This window comes from Pygocentrus nattereri, chromosome 11 (assembly GCF_015220715.1).
Source record: "Pygocentrus nattereri isolate fPygNat1 chromosome 11, fPygNat1.pri, whole genome shotgun sequence".
Lineage (NCBI taxonomy): Eukaryota > Metazoa > Chordata > Actinopteri > Characiformes > Serrasalmidae > Pygocentrus > Pygocentrus nattereri.
The window spans coordinates 8,649,124-8,669,495 of record NC_051221.1 but is presented as its reverse complement, the minus strand read 5'-3'; the positions used below and the strand labels follow the sequence as shown (position 1 = coordinate 8,669,495).

The 20,372-nt window shown below is 44.1% G+C and overlaps 1 protein-coding gene across 2 annotated transcripts in view; it reads left to right on the top strand.

The window, feature by feature from the left end:
• Positions 1–1,774: 1,774 nt before the first annotated feature.
• rmnd5b (required for meiotic nuclear division 5 homolog B) overlaps positions 1,775–20,372 on the top strand; it is a 30,804-nt gene continuing 12,206 nt past the window's right edge. The window contains exons 1-7 of one of the 2 annotated variants that reach the window (XM_037542875.1): positions 1,775–1,874; positions 7,088–7,305; positions 9,508–9,650; positions 11,541–11,678; positions 15,038–15,138; positions 16,055–16,221; positions 18,257–18,422. In XM_037542875.1, coding sequence (XP_037398772.1) covers positions 7,167–7,305; positions 9,508–9,650; positions 11,541–11,678; positions 15,038–15,138; positions 16,055–16,221; positions 18,257–18,422 — 854 coding nt within the window. In that variant the 5' untranslated portion in view covers positions 1,775–1,874; positions 7,088–7,166. The other variant, XM_017718411.2, reaches the window with a different exon arrangement.

The following is a 20,372-nucleotide window of genomic DNA, read 5'->3' as shown; positions in this document are numbered from 1 at the left end:
GAGAGAGAGGGTGCGAGAGAGGATCCCAGAGAGGAGAGAGAGGGGGCCCAGAGAGGAGAGAGAGGGGCCCAGAGAGGACATAGAGGAGAGAGAGGGTGCGAGAGAGGATCCGAGAGAGGATCCCAGAGTGGAGAGATAGTGGGTCCAGAAAGGACAGAGAGGGGCCCAGAGAGGAGAGAGAGGGTGCAGAGAGGACAGAGAGGGTCCAAGAGAGGAGAGAGCGGGGCTCCAGAGAGGGGCCCAGAGAGGAGAGAGAGGGGCCTAGAGAGGATCCCAGAGAGGAGAGAGAGGGGGTCCAGAGAGGAGAGAGAGGAGAGAGAGGGTCCAAGAGAGGAGAGAGCGGGGCTCCAGAGAGGGGCCCAGAGAGAGGATCCTAGAGAGAAGAGAGAGGTTCCAGAGAGGAGAGGGGCCCAGAGAGGAGAGGAGAGGGGGGGGGTCCAGAGAGGAGAGAGGGGGGGGTGTCCAGAGAGGAGGGGGGGGGGTCCAGAGAGGGGAGGGGGGTCCAGAGAGGAGAGAGAGGGTCCGAGAGAGGATCCCAGAAAGGAGAGAGAGGAGAGAGAGAGGATCCAGAGAGGAGAGAGAGGGGGTCCAGAGAAGATAGAGAGGGCTCCAGAGAGGAGAGAGAGGGGGTCCAGAGAGGAGAGAGAGGGGCCCAGAGAGGAGAGAGAGGAGAGAGAGGGTCCGAGAGAGGATCCCAGAAAGGACAGAGAGGAGAGAGAGAGGGTCCAGAGAGGAGAGGGGCCCAGAGAGGAGAGAGAGGGGGTCCAGAGAGGAGAGAGAGGCCTAGAGAGGAAAGAGAGGGGGTCCAGAGAGGACAGAGAGGAGAGAGAGGGTCCGAGAGAGGATCCCAGAGAGGAGAGAGAGGGGGTCCAGAGAGGAGAGAGAGGGTCCGAGAGAGGATCCCAGAGAGGGGAGAGAGAGGGGGTCCAGAGAGGAGAGAGAGGGTCCGAGAGAGGATCCCAGAGAGGAGAGAGAGAGGGTCCAGAGAGGAGACTGGCCCAGAGAGGAGAGAGGGGGGGTCCACAGAGGAGAGAGAGGGGTTGAGAAAATCATGAGAAATCATGAGAAATCATGAGGATCATGACAAAATAAGTTGTGATTGTGAGAAAACAGCTTTTGTTATCATGAGATCACAAAAGAAGTTATGATCTTGAGAAATTAACTTTATGTAAATAAAAATAATGCGTGGCCACGACTTAGTAAGGTGTGAGAATGAGATGATTAAGTTGTTGCTACGAGTTAGTGAAGCATGGGAACAACATCCTAATGCATGGCCATGACTTAGGAAGCTGTGATCTCATTCCCATGCCTCACTAAGTCATGGCCACGTATTAGGATCCTGTTCCCATGTGTAAATAAGGCGTGCCCACACATTATATTTATTTATACTGGACATCATCATCAGGGCTCCGTACAAGACAAAAAAGTTGGGCTTTTGAAAAAACAGCATTTGTCATCGTGAGATCGCAAAAAAGTCTGACCTTGGGGAAACAACCTTTGTTATCTTGAGATCACAACATAAGTTATGATCACGAGAAAACGGCGTATCTTAAGATCAGAAAACAAGTAGTGATCTTGAGAAAAGATCCTTTGTCTTGACATCCCAAGGCAAATTGATCTCAAGAAAACAACTTTTGTTATTTCGTTACCACAAGAAAAATAAGTCATGATCTCATGATAACGTCTTAGAAAGTTATAACTGTCTCACGGCCTTTCTGGGCTTCAGTAAAGCACTGAGAGAAGCTCGGCGCCGGTGTGAAGTTGGTTCACAGCCGGTTAATGTGGTTTATGAACACGGCCATCGTACTCCCGGCTCATAGAGGGCGCCACCCGCGGAGAGCTGCTACTCCACGGACGGAGCGTCGCTACAGCAGGCGAGTACACACTGCGCTTTATTTCCATTTTTCCGCTCGCAGAAGCCCGTAAATGATCCCTTGAGGCGAGGCACGGAGGCAGACGGCTGCGTCTGGTGAACGCCGTCGACAGTTCGCTTGTTCAGGCGGGCTTTTTGCCCACCGCAGTGCCGGAAAGCTGGCCGAGCTGCTCCTGCCTGGCTGCGGTTAGCCTGTCGGCTAGCGCTAGCGCGGCTAGCTAGTGTTTGTTTTGGCTCTTTCCGCCTCGTCTCCCTCCGACACTTCGGCGACTTTTAGTCCGGGCTTCTTACCCTTTACGCCTGAAATGGTGGCTGATGTCAGGACCCGGTGCTGAGGTAGTGCTCGGGGCAGGCTGCGGTGTTCGGCTCCCGGGCTGCTCGCTCCTTGTTTTAGCCGGACAGGACGCAGAGCCACAGTCCGGCTCCGGCTGAGAGGCGCTCAGAAGCGCCGAGGCAGCTGTGGGACCGGGTTTGGAGGACCAGCTGGACTGAGGGAGGACCAGCTGGACTGAGTGAGGACTCGGGCGGTATCTGTGTTCAGCGTGTAACGTTAGTGAGGAATCGGCCGCTGAAAGATCTGGAGGTGAAGTTTAGGCTGATGGTGTAGCTACACCAGGTAAGGCGGCGTCAGAGCTGAACGGTATGGCGATATTCATCGTTATCGTAGCTGATAAATAACATCGCGGTATGTCGCGGCACGCTTTCCTGAGAAGATCATGGATTTGAGCAGTGGGTTAAAATCACTTCCCATCTTTGTGATTGAGAAGATGGCACCGTTTCTGGAGGTGGGCGATGTGGCAGAAATCTTGCGTTGCGATTATTATTTTTTTATGATGCTTGATGTGTCACGATATTTGATTTTCCAGTCGTCTGATCCGAGTTGGAGCTGAGAGAGTCAGTAGTACTAAATAATAAAAACCTGTGAATACACTGATTTTTATTCAGTATGTGGCACTAAGTCCAGTTCTGTGGGCTCTCTTTATAGTGAAGCATGCAGTCGGTCAGTGGTCTACAGGAACTGACCTGTTCAGACGAATACAAGTAGTTGGATTAATAGTTGTTAGTAGTATTTTTAAAACGTGGCACTGCTTCATCTGTTCGAACTTCTCAGATGTCAGGAAAAAGAAATGAAACGTTATGACACGTATCGCGGATTGTAAAAACATCCAGACGTATCGTGGTATTATGTTTTGCTGTATCGCCCACCTCTAGAGTAAAGGCATTTAAAGACTGAGACGTCTTCAATATATTGTTTTAGTGATTGATAACAGCAACTGTAATTTACTGTGATATAGCATCATCAATTAGTGGATGGTACTGATAGTTAAGACACACACACACACACACACACACACTCACTATATTTCCAAGAGTCTTCACTCCCCCATCCTAATCACTGAATTCAGGTGTTCCAGTCACTTCCATGGCCACAGGTGTATAAAGCCGAGCCCCTAGGCCTGCAGACTGCTTCTACAGACATTAGTGAAAGAATGGGTCGCTCTCAGGAGCTCAGTGAATTCCAGCGTGGTACCGTGATCGGACGCCACCTGTGCATCCAGTCCAGTTGTGAAATTTCCTCACTACTAAATATTCCACAGTCAACTGTCAGTGGGATTATAATGACCGTAACTTCCTATCTTAATTTATTTATTTAAACTAAACTAAATTATTTATTTATTTAAACTAAATTTCACGATGCGTCTTGTTCCTCATTCAGATTTCTTCTGTGTAAATCCGGGTCTTCAGTACAGTGTGTGCTGGAGTCCATGTGGCCTGTTAATGTTGTGTGTAGTGATGACCGTTTCAGATAGACTTTGATCTGTAGGATCTCGTTAATCTGACACAGGAGCGTTGTAACCAGGTCTGGGCTTCAAGCCAGAGCTTCTTTACTTTTCCTCTGAAATTTAGTGCCTCTTCTACTCTGACCAGTGGAATCAAATAAGAATGACCCGTTTGATGAAGTGACTGTTAGCTGCCGGTCCTCCTCCTGCTGTCTCTTACAGTCAGCAGCAGAGCTTAATTTACAGGCCCATTCGAATGCCTTTTGTGCCATGTAGTGTTTAATTTGAGTTTTTAAATGGTATCCGTGTGTTTTTTCAGTGAAGTGTATTAAAATATCTGAAAGGTTATGCATAGTTTACTGTTTAATGATGTTTAATACGTCCTTGACGACTCAGTTACTCTTCAGTATAATTGGCAGATTTGTATTACTAATAGGCCGGTCACCATCATGAGATCAGCTGACGGTTAATTTCCTGTATGAATATTTACGTTTAAATTGTCTTTTGTTTGTTGTATTCAGCTGTTAAAGTATAAGCCTAAAGTCGCATATTAGCTGTTTAGCTATTAAACTCACTGCTGACCTCCTAACGATATAAACGAACATCAAAGAAACCGAAATGACTCGCCGCTGACCTCTAACGATATAAACGAACGTCAAAGAAACCGAAATGACTCGCCGCTGACCTCTAACGATATAAACGAACATCAAAGAAACCCGAAATGACTCGCCGCTGACCTCTAACGATATAAACGAACGTCAAAGAAACCGAAATGACTCACCGCTGACCTCTAACGATATAAACGAACGTCAAAGAAACCGAAATGACTCGCCGCTGACCTCTAACGATATAAACGAACGTCAAAGAAACCGAAATGACTCGCCGCTGACCTCTAACGATATAAACGAACGTCAAAGAAACCGAAATGACTCGCCGCTGACCTCTAACGATATAAACGAACGTCAAAGAAACCGAAATGACTCGCCGCTCGCTGCCCTCTAACGATATAAACGAACGTCAAAGAAACCAAAATGACTCGCCGCTCGCTGCCCTCTAACGATATAAACGAACGTCAAAGAAACCGAAATGACTCGCCGCTCGCTGACCTCTAACGATATAAACGAACATCAAAGAAACCGAAATGACTCGCCGCTCGCTGCCCTCTAACGATATAAACGAACATCAAAGAAACCGAAATGACTCGCCGCTGACCTCTAACGATATAAACGAACGTCAAAGAAACCGAAATGACTCGCCGCTGACCTCTAACGATATAAACGAACATCAAAGAAACCGAAATGACTCGCCACTCGCTGCCCTCTAACGATATAAACGAACATCAAAGAAACCGAAATGACTCGCCGCTGACCTCTAACGATATAAACGAACGTCAAAGAAACCGAAATGACTCGCCGCTGACCTCTAACGATATAAACGAACGTCAAAGAAACCGAAATGACTCGCCGCTGACCTCTAACGATATAAACGAACATCAAAGAAACCGAAATGACTCGCCACTCGCTGCCCTCTAACGATATAAACGAACATCAAAGAAACCGAAATGACTCGCCGCTGACCTCTAACGATATAAACGAACGTCAAAGAAACCGAAATGACTCGCCGCTCGCTGCCCTCTAACGGTATAAACGAACGTCAAAGAAACCGAAATGACTCGCCGCTGACCTCTAACGAGATTAACGAACGTCAAAGAAACCGAAATGACTCGCCGCTGCCCTCTAACGAGATAAACGAACGTCAAAGAAGCCGAAATGACTCGCCGCTCGCTGCCGTCTAACGATATAAACGAACATCAAAGAAACCGAAATGACTCGCCGCTGACCTCTAACGAGATTAACGAACGTCAAAGAAACCGAAATGACTCGCCGCTGCCCTCTAACGAGATAAACGAACGTCAAAGAAACCGAAATGACTCGCCGCTGCCCTCTAACGAGATAAACGAACGTCAAAGAAGCCGAAATGACTCGCCGCTCGCTGCCGTCTAACGATATAAACGAACATCAAAGAAACCGAAATGACTCGCCGCTGACCTCTAACGAGATTAACGAACGTCAAAGAAACCGAAATGACTCGCCGCTGCCCTCTAACGAGATAAACGAACGTCAAAGAAACCGAAATGACTCGCCGCTGCCCTCTAACGAGATAAACGAACGTCAAAGAAGCCGAAATGACTCGCCGCTCGCTGCCGTCTAACGATATAAACGAACATCAAAGAAACCGAAATGACTCGCCGCTGACCTCTAACGATATAAACGAACGTCAAAGAAACCGAAATGACTCGCCAGGAACGTCGAAGAAAAATGCGCCGTACAGTGGCATTTGTTTAGCATTTTTAATTATTCTCTGATGTCTAAATAGAAACGATGTGACTTTGGTTGGGGTCCTTTTCTGACCCTGTGATTTGAGTTTGAGTTACTTGAAGCTTTAAGATGACCTGCTGCTACATAGGCTGTTGTTGAGGTTGAGATGCTAATGAAGTTGGAGATGTCGGTCACTGCAGTCCCTTCAGAGTCGAGCTGCTCGATGTTGTTCAAGGTTTGGGAAGCTGTCCAGAGTAAAATGTGCAACTTGGGGAAGCTGTTGGGGGTCCTGGGGAAGCTGTTGGGGGTCCTGGTAAAGATGTGGGAGCTGAAGCTGGCCTCCTGTTTTGAGACTTTTCTGTTCTGCCTTAAAGGGTGCCGCAGTTTCGTTCTGGTGCCTGGATGAGCTGCGGCATTTAAGATGGAAAGGAACATTTGATGAAGAAGCTGGTAAACAGGAAGCATCGTATAAAGATGAACGCAGCCATGCCCGTTGACTGTTTGGTTCCTAGGGAAGGAAATGAAAAGTGCCAACATCCCCTTCACGGCCTGGAGCAGTGCATTTCTGCACATTGTCTGCTGTTTTCATTGCTGTTGCTTTGTCATCAATTTTTTTTATTTTTTATTTTCTTCACAATTCCTGCTGGGCTCAGAGTATGGTGGGCTGGAGTAGGTCAGATTTAGAGGGTGTAAATACTAATGAGTCAAGACTGTTATGTAAGAGTTTAGGATTTTGGAAGTGGCTGGTTTTACTGCCCTTTTGCAAATGCGGCAGAAACCAAAAGAATGTCCGGTAGAGATATAAAAAATAAACCACTTCAAATGAACACATTTATCACCCTTTTAAAAGTGTTAAACATCATATAAACATGCCAGAGTCTCTGATTTTAACAAGTATGGATTTTTGCGTCAACCGAATTGATCAGCAAACATTTGATTGTCAAAGCAAACAAAGCAAAACGACTGTGATCAGCTTAAATACTTAAGATTGAATGATTATGAAAGAATGAAGACGGACCTAATTATTAATATAATTACCTTCCAGTTGTGAAATCATGTGTAATATGATCGGTATATGTGAAATAATCGGTGATGGTTCTGTGTCTGTTCTGCAGGTGTTGGTGCTGCTGCTGAGTGTGTGTGAGTGTATGAGTGAGAGAGAGAGAGCGAGAGAGAGAGCCGTACTCTACAGTGATGGAGCAGTGTGCCTGTGTGGAGCGAGAGTTGGAGAAAGTGTTGCACAGGTTCGTGACGTATGGGCACCAGTCTGAGGAGCGTCTGGACGAGCTCCTGCGGAACGTGTGTGAGCTTCGCAGCCAGCTGGTCACCTTCGGTAAGATCAAAGGATTTTATAATAAAGGGTGTAAAACACACGAGTGGTTTATGACGCGTCCGTCCGAACGTGGTGATTCAACTGCAGTAACTCTGGAATGTTAGATGCTGATTGCTAATGAGGGCCTGTCCAATACAAAGTTTGTGTCCAATACATGAAATTTTAAAGGGGAATTCCACTGATTGCTAACTGAATGGTTAAGACGTGAACAGAGTCGCTCAGAGTGGTTTAATATCAAATGCTTTCTGTAAAACTTAACAGGTCAGAATTGATCACACGGGAGGCAGTATGAACCAAACGACTGAAGAATTTAATGCCTGTAAGCTCCCTCAGTTTTTACCTGAAATGGTCATGAATACGCCAGCTGATTCCTTGAGATGCAGGACATTGTGAGGCATAACAGTACAACCCCCCACTTATGTGCAACAAGTCTAGTTGTGAAATTTCCTCAACTGTCAGTGGGATTATAACAAAGAGGAAGCGATTGGGAACGACAGCAACTCAGCCACAAAGTGGTCGGCCACGTAAAATGACAGAGCGGGGTCAGCGGATGCTGAGGGGCATAGTGCACAGAGGTCACCAACTTTCTGCAGAGTCAATCACTACAGACCTCCAAACTTCATGTGGCCTTCAGATCAGCTCAAGAACAGCGTAGAGAGCTTCATGGAATGGGTTTCCATGGCCGAGCAGCTGCATCCAAGCCTTACATCACCAAGCGCAATGCAAAGCGTTGAGTGCAGTAGAGTAAAGCGCCACCACTGGACTCTAGAGCAGTGGAGACGTGTTCTCTGGAGTGACCAATCACGCTTCTCTGTCTGGTAATCCGATGGACGAGTCTGGGTTTGGCGGTTGCCAGGAGACGGTACTTGTCTGACTGCATTGTGCCAAGTCTAAAGTTTGGTGGAGGGGGGATTATGGTGTGGGGTTGTTTTTCAGGAGTTGGGCTCGACCCCTTAGTGAAAGGAACTCTTAATGCTTCAGCACCAAGAGATTTTGGACAATTTCATGCTCCCAACTTCGTGGGAACAGTTTGGGGACGGCCCCTTCCTGCTCCAACATGACTGCGCACCAGTGCACAAAGCAGGTCCATAAAGACATGGATGAGCGAGTTTGGTGTGGAAGATCTTGACTGGCCTGTACAGAGTCCTGACCTCAACCCAATAGAACACCTTTGGGATGAATTAGAGCGGAGACTGTGAGCCAGGCCTTCTCATCCAACATCAGTGTCTGACCTCACAAATGTGCTTCTGGAAGAACGGTCCCATCCCCGCCCCCATCCCCCCAGCACCAAGTCATTTTGGTCCAAGTCAATTTCTTTTGGTCCGTTCTTCATGAAATTTATGGTAACACTTCACTGTAGGGTACTATCCATAAAGCTACATGACACCTGCACAAGCTTGTCATATCAACTGACATAACCCTACGTAAGTGTTTATATATACTTATTCCAGTAGGCGTCATTCATTATAAAGGTTACATTTGCCAGTTTTGATCAAAGTTAGCTAAAGTAGTGTTTATGAGAGATGTCACCTATTGGAATAAGCATTTATAAACCTTTCTGTAGGGCTATGTCAGTTGTCATGACAAGTTTATGTAAGTGTCATGTAGCCTTATGGACAGCACCCTAAAGTAAAGTGTTGCCGGATTTACACACGAAAAACGTGGATACGCAAGCCGTGTTTTCTTTCGACAACACCGATTATCGTTTTTTTTTTTTTTTCTTTCTGTATAAAATTATCTATCACTACATTACCCTCAGCAACAAAGTTCAGAAGACAGTCGTAGGTTCATTGGTGGTTTTAGGTAATAGTTTCCATTCACTGTTTTGCTCTTTTTCAATACAGTATTGATCCATACACCTTTATCAGCTAGAGTGGTGAGAGCCTATGGGAGTCTTTGTGTACGTTATACTGTAGAGTTTGAAGAGCAGTGTATTGTAGATTTCTTGGCTCTGAAGGCATCAGAGAAAAAACAGGTGCTTTGTTTGTGCCGATAGGCAGTACAGCCCACCTGGTAGAAGTCATGCTACGTTTCATCGTTTCACCATCTCTTGACCCTGTTGCCCACACGAGCTTGCGGCTGATTACGTAACTCTAGCTTTGTTTTGCACAGATGATTCATGCTGTTGTTTAAATGGCAGGGCATGACTTTGCCCTCCTGAAACATATTTTACATTTGTGTTATTTTCTCCCTTCATCTCAGGTGTACAAGATGCGGATTTGTCCGTACTCTCTCAGACGATGGCACAGTGCTGTAAGGAAATCAAAGAAACGGTGCAGATGCTCGCCTCTCGCCACAAGGACATCCACGGCAGCGTGTCCAAAGTGGGCAAAGCTATCGACCGCGTGAGTGGCTGTTGTGCTTGGTCATGTGCTGCAAGCAGTGTTCCTCCTAGACCGTCGGTAAAAGCCTAGTGATTTCTGCCAAACAGAAACTGAATGTGTCATTTTTATTCAATATAATTGTCATGCGTTGTTGCACAAACTCTTCAATTATGGTAGTTATGCTTTTATTTTATTTTTAAACCTTGGTTTGGAAAAATGAGTTAAATTCTTAACCCTCAATGGAAAATTTGTCTAATCTGAATTTTTTTCCCCCTCTGTAAAGTCTAGAATAGGTATAGCTAAGCAAGTTCTCCCATTGGTTAGGACTTCAGCAGCTGAACTGAAGTCCTAACTTGTCAGATGAACCACTAACAGACTAAGGAAGTGACAGTGAAGTCAAATCGTAGTGTTATGATTTCCTTTGAGTGAGAGAAAGTCACTGTAGGCATTCTGGAAGTTCTCGACATTGTGTCACTTTGAGTGGTAGTCTGGACAGTTTTGAGCCAGATGTGAGAAACGGATAAATCCGAAGCAGCTCTATGTCAGAGCTCCTAACTGAACGAGTACCTGGAAAAGGGTAATACATTAAAGTCTGATTTGTTTGAAAACCATAGAACGTTTTTTACAAGCTGCAGATGTCTGATTTATCTAGAGCGGCCAGAACGTGGCCGTTTGAATCGCAGTGTGTTTACATGCACACCTGTAATCGATCAGAATCGGATTTCTGCAGTTATCCGATTATTTCAATGGTCCTGTAAACACTACAGTCTAATCTAGAAATCTGATTAAGAAAGAGGCTGGATTTTAGCTCAGTAATCAGATTTATCCGTGCATGTAAACTCTTACTCGGATTTCTATCTGATTCCTCAGTCTGTGTATGCGCGAGAATCACGACTGTACCTCTCCTTGGAGCCGCACTGAAACCAAACCTGAAATAAAGTAAATTTAAATAATCTTCTAGATCATGTTCATATTTTCAGGTAAAGTGCCACGATGTTTTAGAAGAAGCCACAGCATGAACTCAAGTTTTATGTTGCATTTACGTAACATCTTCTGTGAGTTTATTGGCTGGTTGCGAAGCAGAAATCTGATTACCGTCTGACTCATGTAGACCTGGAGTTTCCCCGTTATCTGTTTACTCAAGTACATGTAAACATTCTGATCAGATTACTGAAAAGATCTGATTTTCTGCAGTTATCAGATTGAGTGCATGTAAACACACTCATCGTTGGTGCTGAAATACCCTTAGGGGTAAGAGCAGAAATTGGCACCATAGAGGTGACGTTTTTTTCTTTCCTTTTGGCAGATTTAAGGAGTGTTTATAGGCTCAATCTAAAGGTTTAGGTCTAATTTTCAGGTTTGTCAGTGAGTGCAAGGACGTCCTTAACAAGTCCTGCAAAGCTGCTGCACTGCTCGACAGTTTTCCCATGTCTGACAGGCTTGATTAAACTCAAAGGGCTTTTGCAATGTACATTTTGTATTGAGGCTATTATAGCAGGCAAGAAAAGCAGTGGCCACCTTTGACAATGTGCAAACTGCATAACATCACGCTTGGCTCAAACCCAGCTGAGTTGCAGTATAGCTGTCTTGAGGCGTGAAAATTGTCTGTATTTTAGTCTCTCTCTTGTTTTTAGACATAAACATGGTATTACAGTGTCAGAAACCACATAAGCAAGTCTGTTTGACTCTATTATTACTCAGTATTTCAAAAAGTGCGCCAAGTACACGATTCAGACTTGCAGTTCGCACCTTGCTAATTGGTGGTGTATAAGCTTCCACTGCCTGTTAGAAAGATTAGCCTTGTAGCTCCAGTGCAAAATTAAAGAAGCAGATGCCTGACTCATCTAGAGTCAGTCACCTCTGCTGTAGTAGCTTGGTCAAACGTTTGTAATGAGGTACTGTTCTGTGTAGAACTTCGATGCAGAGGTGAGTGCTGTGGTGGCTGAGAACGTGTGGGACTCTCCTGAGAAACAGAGGAACCTTAGCGAGACCATCGTGGAGCACCTGTACCGCCAGGGTATGCTGAGTGTGGCTGAGGACCTTTGCCAGGTAGGCTTATTTCATTGTTGCCTCTAGTAAAGAGTTAGTAGTGCATGAACATGCCGCATCAATTGTTATAGGGATGCATTGATACCATTGGTTTTGTACCAAGTACGAGTGCATATTTGTACTACTCGCCGATACCGCGACCGATACTGTACCGGGTAACTTAATCAAATCACGTTAATTGTCACATCACATTTACACAGCTACGAAGGTGAGTGAGAATCCTGGGTGCGTAGCCCCCTTTTAGTCCTACAAAAGATACACATTAAACTATATCAGTTTTGCACCATTTCCAATGTAAAGTTTTTGAAATGGTAATATAGGTTATGAAATAAGAGCTATGATACATACCGTTGTACACATTTACAAATGTGCAATTAGTGAGTCTCAGGTAGGTAAAAAATGTGATGCATGCAAGTATGAGATGCCAGTCTATATGTGTAAGTATAGATGTGCTAGATGGATGGTGCAGTCAGATCAGAGTGAGTGTGGATGTGGTGTGGATTGTCCATGGAGATCATCATGATGATTCAGAGGTGTAGTGACAGGCTGTTTAGCAGCCTAATGGCCCAGGGGCTTATACTTTTCTCTACTTAGATTTGATTTAATTTGATTTAACGGGTTTTAAATGAACTGCATTTGGTAGCTTTGCTATGTTATTTAACCCTACCTTGGATTGAATAATGCTGCAGCGGAGAGGAGCGGGTTTATTTCCACGTCACAAAAGCATTTCTGTACAGCTGTCGTTTTGCTCCATATCTCTAGCTTTCAACATCAGTCTCTGTAGCGTAGTGACAGCAGGAATCACATCTGAGGCGAACACAGCCGAGGAGCTCGTGTGGAGTTCTGTCTTGTCTGAGAATTTTGTTTGGCTGGTTGAGCTGTTGTTGAAGGTCCTCTAAAGCCCAAGTACACACTGTGTGATTTTACGAATCTTTTCTGTTTAACATTTTTGAACAGACCATCATGTACAGACAAAGCTTTATGATTTATACACTCATCATAATCACTTTCCAAAAAAAAAACTTTTACAATTGACATCTCTGTCTGTGAACAATTCCAAATAATGCGGTTTCATTCAGAATAACCTGCTGTGTGTAGAGTACTGAGCAGACCCACTGAGAAACTGAACAGCTCTGCTAACACTGACGCTAAAACCAGGTGTGGAGGCTCATAGAGAGACTGTGCTGTCCTGCTACAGCCCATGCGTCAAACATGGTCCAAGTCTGGCCGTCTGCTGCTGGCCGTCCTAGTCGGCCTGCAAATTTATTAATATTTTCTATTCTTATCAGCCTGTTTCACCTGGAGAAAACAGTTAAAAAGAAAAGATGCCTGCTGTCTAGTTCAAGCAAAAACAAAAAAAACTACCTACAACAATTTATTGCACTTTTTAATATTTGAATAAACGGTGGTCAGTTGAGGTCAGGGCCAAACGTTATAAATAAACACAGCTGGCCCACAGATTCTGTGAGATTTTTAATATGGCCCTTTCAATGGTTGAGTTTGACACCCCTGATCTACAGCTGGCTTTACCCCAAAAAAACCCGCAGTAGGAATGTTTATAACTCATAATTCTACTTGGTCAGACACGATAAAGTCAGTACATGTACTTTGGTAACAAACGTTGAGTTGTGCTTGGTTTTTTTTTTGTGCTTGGTTTTTCGTTTAGTTGACCTCTGCGTCTCCGCCTGTATTGAGGAAGCAGCTTTGATTATATGTTTTAAAATGGGCTAAAATCACACAGTGTAGGTCTGGTGGAAGTGAACCAAGGCAGAGTGACCAGAAGGCAGATGTGATCAGCGACTTTGTGTCCGACTGTGTTTCTCTATGTCAGCGGTCTCCTTCGCTGCCAGCTTGAGTCGTTTGTTTATTAGCATGACAGCGAGACTCGCTTGCGTCACACAATGTTAGTGAGTGTTGGGATGTTGGTATCTGTGAAGTTTTATGAATACAAGTAGGAGTAAATGAACATCCAGTACCAGCCCTATAACTGATACCAGTATCGATGCATCCCAATATTATTATATAGTGTGTGTGTGTGTGTGTGTGTGTGTGTGTGTGTGTGTGTGTGTATGTGTGTACATACACACTCACTGGCCACTTTATTAGGTACACACCTAATAAAGTAAAACGTTGGACCCCCTTTTGCCTTCAGAACTGCTTTAATTCTTCATGGCAGACTTTCAACAAGGTGTTGGAAACGTTCCTCAGAGATTTTGGTTGGTTATTTGAGTTCCTGTTGCCTTCCTATCATCTGGAACCAGTCTGCCCGTTCTCCTCTGACCTCTCACATCAACAAGGCATTTTCGTCCACACAACTGACCGCTCACTGGATATTTCCTCTTTTTCGGCCCGTTCTCTGTAAACCCTAGAGATGGTTGAGCGTGAAAATCCCAGCAGATCAGCAGTTTCTGAAATACTCAGACCAGCCCGTCTGGCACCAACAGCCACGCCACGTTCAAAGCCCCTTAAATCCCCCTTTCTTCCCCGTTCTGATGCTCGGCCTGCACTTCAGCAGGTCGTCTTGACCACCTCTACAGGCCTGAATGCACTGAGTTGTGGCCGTGTGATTGGCTGATTAGCTATTTGTGTTAACAAGCAATTGAACAGGATGCAAACTGATAAATAAATTGGCCAGTGAGTGTATATAGGGTTTTTTTTTTTTTTGGTTTTTTTTTTTGCTTTGTTTTCTTAGAGATGAGGCGGCACCAAGATATGATTGTTGTCGGAACAAAACCTTGTGTCTCCAAAAAAATAACGTTACCAACAATGGATAAAGTATTCCCACATTTCCATTAAGATAATGTAACTATATTTAATTACAAGTCAGTCTGTACCATTTCTTTTGGTTTCTCCGCTGCATCATTACATTTTTGCACACTGTAACTAGTAGCTGGCATTGTGAAATTGTGTTTTGGAAAAGTGGTGTGTGAGTTTGGGGTGTATAGTTTTGTTTTGCTTTTTTATTTATTTATTTATTAGGGTTGCATCAGTTTATCGACAATGCTGATTAAAAACGCTGCTTTAGTTTTTTGCTTTTGTTAAAAAATCTAATTTTGCTAAACTCACTAAAAGTCTCTTCTGGATTCCAGTGAACTGCAGGAGTTGGAAGAGGCAATGAAGGCTTCTGTTTCATTGCAGTGTAAAAGGAGAAATCTCACAAAAGGAACTTTGAGTGGTGGGGCTGGCGCCCTTGTAGTTGGATGATAATTCCTAGATAAATTGATTATAAAAATAAGTTGCAGTCAGTTTTCTACTTGTAAGGCTTACAGGTGTGAAACTGCAGCAGGTTTTCAGTTGTAACCGTATGAAGCACCTTTACTGTTTCACTGACTTGTCTGTTTTGTCTCCTCCTGTTGCAGGAGTCTGGTGTGGTTATCGACATGAGCATGAAGCAGCCGTTTCTGGAGCTCAACCGCATTCTCGAAGCGTTACGAATGCAGGACCTCAGGCCGGCACTAGAGTATGTACAACTCGTCTCTTTCTTTTGCAGCATCAAAAATCTCAAACGGTACACGCCCCCATTCTTCAGCCATACACAAGCCTTTGAGACAAGGTGTGCCTTCGTATGCATCTGCTGCTCTGTTCTTGCGTTGTCTGATGTGAAGACACTCTTAGAGCAGTAAGAACGCTAAAATGTACTGCTGTGCTCCCCAGGACTGCAGACCAGTGCCTTTGCCCTACACCAGTTGTTCTCTAAATGGTCTTCGGAGCCCACAGACAGTCCAGATTTTTAGACTTTTAGACAGGGCAAAAAGGTGGTGTGCCTAGAGGTCCCTGAGAACCAGTTTAAGAACCTCTGCCCTACAATACTAAGCTCCTTTCTCTGTCTGTTGCAGTGTTGCCATACGTACAGACTCCTCACCTTTCAGTGAAATTCACTGTTTTGAATAATGGATATTCCATTCACATGAATTCTTAAGATTTCATGGGTTTTTAATTTTGAGGAAGGTGCATGTCTGCTGCCAGCAGAGAGAATATGTTAGAAGTACTGGCTCACTGAGACAGCTACGTACGAGCAATCAGATATTTAAAGCCTGTTCTTAAATTCAGGCAATTCCTCCCCCTTTTTTCTGCACCTTAAAATTTACATTTGAAGACTAATTCCCCTTCCAGACACTGTGGATGCTGGTCCCTGAGCAGGCGTCACTGTAATTCAGATTTTGGTTAAATTAGTTAAATCTGCCTTTGTGGAAATATTCATGATGTATCAGCAGTTATGATGTGTCAGAATAAAAAAAAAATAAAATAAACAGAATTATCATGCAAATCCACTGAGCGCAGAATTAACTGCTCTCCATTGGTTTCTCGCCTTTTTCACGGCTCAGGTCTGGTGTCATAATGTTTTAGTACCATGGTTTTTATGCTGCCTTTCACAGATGGGCTGTGACGAACCGACAGAGGCTGCTGGATCTGAACAGCAGTTTGGAGTTCAAGCTCCACAGGCTCTACTTCATCAGCCTCCTGAACGGGGGTGTGGACAACCAGCTGGAAGCATTGCACTATGCCCGCCACTTCCAGCCCTTCGCCGTCCAACACCAGAGAGGTGAGAACCACACAGGGTACAGATTTACACCAGGGTTTCTCACCGGCTGCCAAGGCTCACTGTCCTCTTTGGTTTTATGAGATCCTTCAAGCACCTCTGATGGTTTTAGCTGAATCACTTGGTTCAAGTGGCAAAACCACAAAGCAGTGATGCTTATCTCACAGCACCAGTCTGTGAAGTCTAGTCCTGGCCTTGATTAAACTGCCAGTGCTGATTTACAGGCTTAAAATTTGTGTCGTAGTCTATTGGCTCCCAGTCATTGTCTTACACGACTTCTGACCATGCATAATTTGGTGCAGTCACCAAAATATGCAGGACGGGGTAACTCCAGAGCCAGCGTTGGAAACCACTGGTTTAATTTGGCACCACACACACGGTTTAAATATCCCATTCCCTGTTTTTATTACACAGAGAAGCTTGTGTGAAACAGCTCTGTGCATCGGTGTGTGTCGGTAGAACAAATGTCCATTGCAGACCTCCCTGAGTTGTAGATATCTATTTGCAGTCAATAATTGGGCCGCATCTATGTGTGAAGAAACCAGCTGTGCATAGTGCACTGTGGGGGTTCTGCTTAATGGGCCTATAAGCTGACTGAGGCAGGCTAAAGGCCGCAGTAAATATCAGCAGCATTGACTGCTCCTAATCAGTGCTTTATAGTCCTTGTTGTAATGGTAACATAATCCGTCCTCAGCAAATCTTTTGAATTGGCACCACTTTCGGCTTAACAGCTGTAGAACGTGCTTCTCTGTGCTAACAAGCCTTTAGGGTGTTTTGTGGAGCTCTCTGTTAGCAGATAGCACAGCTGCTCTGACAGCTGGAGACAGTCTATTGAGCCTTATTTCTGTATGCATATGTCTTCAGAGAACCACAATAGAAAAACCTCAGGACTTCATCAGAATATTGGTGAACGGTCATTTTATTAACACCAGGGAAGGAGAAAGGGACAGCACGCATCTTAAAAGGCTAAAAAGGCTGAATAATGAGCTAAGCAGTACGTCTTTTTTTGGATGAGATACCAACCTGTTAGTCATAAAAATAGTTTCATTGTTTCTTGAAGTTGACTTTAGCAGTCGCAGTCACATCCTTAACGACACGTTCTTGGCAATGCAGGGTGATTCAGAAAGATCTGTCCGATTTTCAAAATGATTTATTTCACTTGCAAATCGTTACAGAGCAGTGCAGTAGATTGTAAATGGTTTAAGTGCATGAAGTTTATTTTACATGTGCTCAGTATGAACCTCCTCCTGCTGTAGAGACATCGACGCTGTAGTCAAACTCATCCCATACTGGAATGAGCAGGTTGGGTGTCTCTACACTCGCGGCTCTTTCAGTGCGATCATCCAGTGCTGCTGAACCAACGACAAGCGCTCTGAGCTGTTGGAGCTTCACTGCTCACGAAAATCAGGCTGCACAGTTATGACTGATTCACTCTTATTGACGTGGAGAAGGCAGAAAGCTTTCTGCTCTGGTCCTCTTCTCTCAGACTGAAGGGAGCCGTCTTCCACTGACGGTCAGAAACTCTACCCCCTGTTTCAGGTGGTATGTGATTGGTTCCTCCGTGCCTACGGTTGTAAAAATATGGCTCTTTGAAATTGGTTGAATCTTTCTGAATCACCGGTGTAAACAGTATAAACAATATACAAACATATGGGTGCCTCATGTTTTCTACATGAAAATGCGTTCACACACACTCTGCACAAGACACAAGTCTGCACCTCTTAATGCACAGTTCATTTGCTGAATTTAACATATTGGAAAAGATATTTAAATGTAAAATGTGGTTTTAGTTTTTCCAGTATGTCACACTTGGCAGCGTGTTTCACTGAAGTGCTGGCCTGTATATTTTTCTTGCAGTGATTTAAACGTTATAAACACCAGACTAGTGATTTCAGTATCCACATACTAGCATCTGGAACGGTTAACGGAGTACTTGGGTATCTGTATAAACTGGCTAAGGGATCCAAATGATCAGTGGCTGATGTGTGTGTGTGATCCAGTGGCCGTTAGCCAGCTTGTGTCTGTTTTTCCTGTGTAGATATTCAGGTGTTAATGGGCAGCCTAGTTTACCTGCGTAATGGCATCAAAAACTCGCCCTACCGCAGCCTGCTGGAGACCAACCAGTGGGCAGAAATCTGCAACATCTTCACCCGAGACGCCTGCGCCCTGCTCGGCTTGTCCGTGGAGTCGCCCCTCAGCGTCAGGTCAGTTAAAAATGCATGCTGTGAGTTGTGGTCGGCGTTATGACTCCATAATGTTGCCATCGGAATCAGAGCATTACATCCAGAATAAATTATTGAGTCAGAATATTGTGAAAAATTTTATTGATAGTGAGGTTTAGACGGTGCCTTCAAGTGCTGGATGAAATGCTATCTCTCCAGACAACGTGGTTCCACTACTCAATGGCCAAGTGCTTTGGGTGGGGGGCTTTAGACCCCTCTAGTCAACATTTGCCATTGGACATGGTGACCTTAGGCTCAATCCCGTTCTGTTGATCTTTTTTTATATATATAAATACATATATAAATAAATATATATATATATATACACACAAGCTCTGTGTGTGTGTGTGTGTGTGTGTGCAATTGAACACCAGTGTCTGCAATGGGTGCACCTTAAAGTGGTTGAATTCACTCTTCAGTACTTGGATAAGTAATGGATTCTTCAGGAGATGTGATTTAGCATTTGAGCCCTAACCAATGAGTCAGACCTTCTTTCCAAGCCTGTGTATTTGATGTTAATATGTAAATACTTACAAGATGGTCTAAAAAATCATGCAAAATCCAACCTGACACTTCTGACTTTTAAAATACTAAATCAGGCTTTATAGAGCGACTCACTGCAGTGATCATACACCATATTGTTTTGTCCCTACTGACTCAGTAAAGCTAATTTATTTATAAACAACAAATCTTACATAGTGCAGCTTAAAAAACACTCTGCAGTGATGGAGCTCCATCCAGTTGCAGTGATCCAGAACTGATCGTCCAAGATTAGTACCTGACGTCACTAATGCTTTTATGGCTGTATGCAGTCAAACCCTCATAGCAATGTTTCGACATCTAGTGTAAAGCCTTCCCAGAAGAGTAAAGGAGGAGTAAACGCCCTGTTAATACCCTACGTTTTAGACGAAACGCTGGATGTGTACAAACTTTTGGACGTATAGTGCATCAGTTTGAGACGGTGTTGCCTTGCATAATGAGATTACATTATAAAAGCTGCTGAGGATCATAAGCTGCATTCTAAATCACTGATCTCGGGAAAAGGCCGGCAGGGATTTGAGTCCAGAGATGTAGGCAGTAGATGGTTACATCACGTGACCCCCTCCTCCGCTCGTGTTCAGAAACATGTGAACGGTGCCGCCTACCACCCTGTGTAGTGTCTCATTCCTGACCTGCTGCTGAGAGCCGCATGTTTCCCGATGCATCTGTTGAATTTCCCGCTACAGGCTTGTTTTCGTACCTCATGGATGGTTTGTGTTCACACAGCCGGTGTAATTTGGGCAAAGAGGACGCTCAGCACAACTGAGATTGTCATAGTCGTCAAGAAGTAGGGCTGATTGGTATTGAGCAAAAAGTTTTTTTTCTGATAAATATTGGGATATTTGGGGATGGAAAATTGCCATATTTGCATGTATTTACAGCATTTAGCAGACGCTCTTATCCAGAGCGACTTACTAGACCTGCTTTGTCTGTCTAGAGAAAGTATCTTTGCTAGTTACCAATAGGTTAGAGAGAAGGACGGTCCTGAGCTCAGATACTGCTAGAAACAAGTCACTGTAGATACACAGAGAAAAGGAAGAGTTGAACACAGAACTCTGTGACGTACACTACAATATATACAATACACTACTATATATACAATACACTACAATACACTACTATATATACAATACACTACAATATATACAATACACTACAATATATACAATACACTACAATACACTACTATATATACAATACACTACAATACACTACTATATATACAATACACTACAATATATACAATACACTACAATACACTACAATATATACAATACACTACAATATATACAATACACTACAATACACTACAATATATACAATACACTACTATATATACAATACACTACAATACACTACTATATATACAATACACTACAATATATACAATAC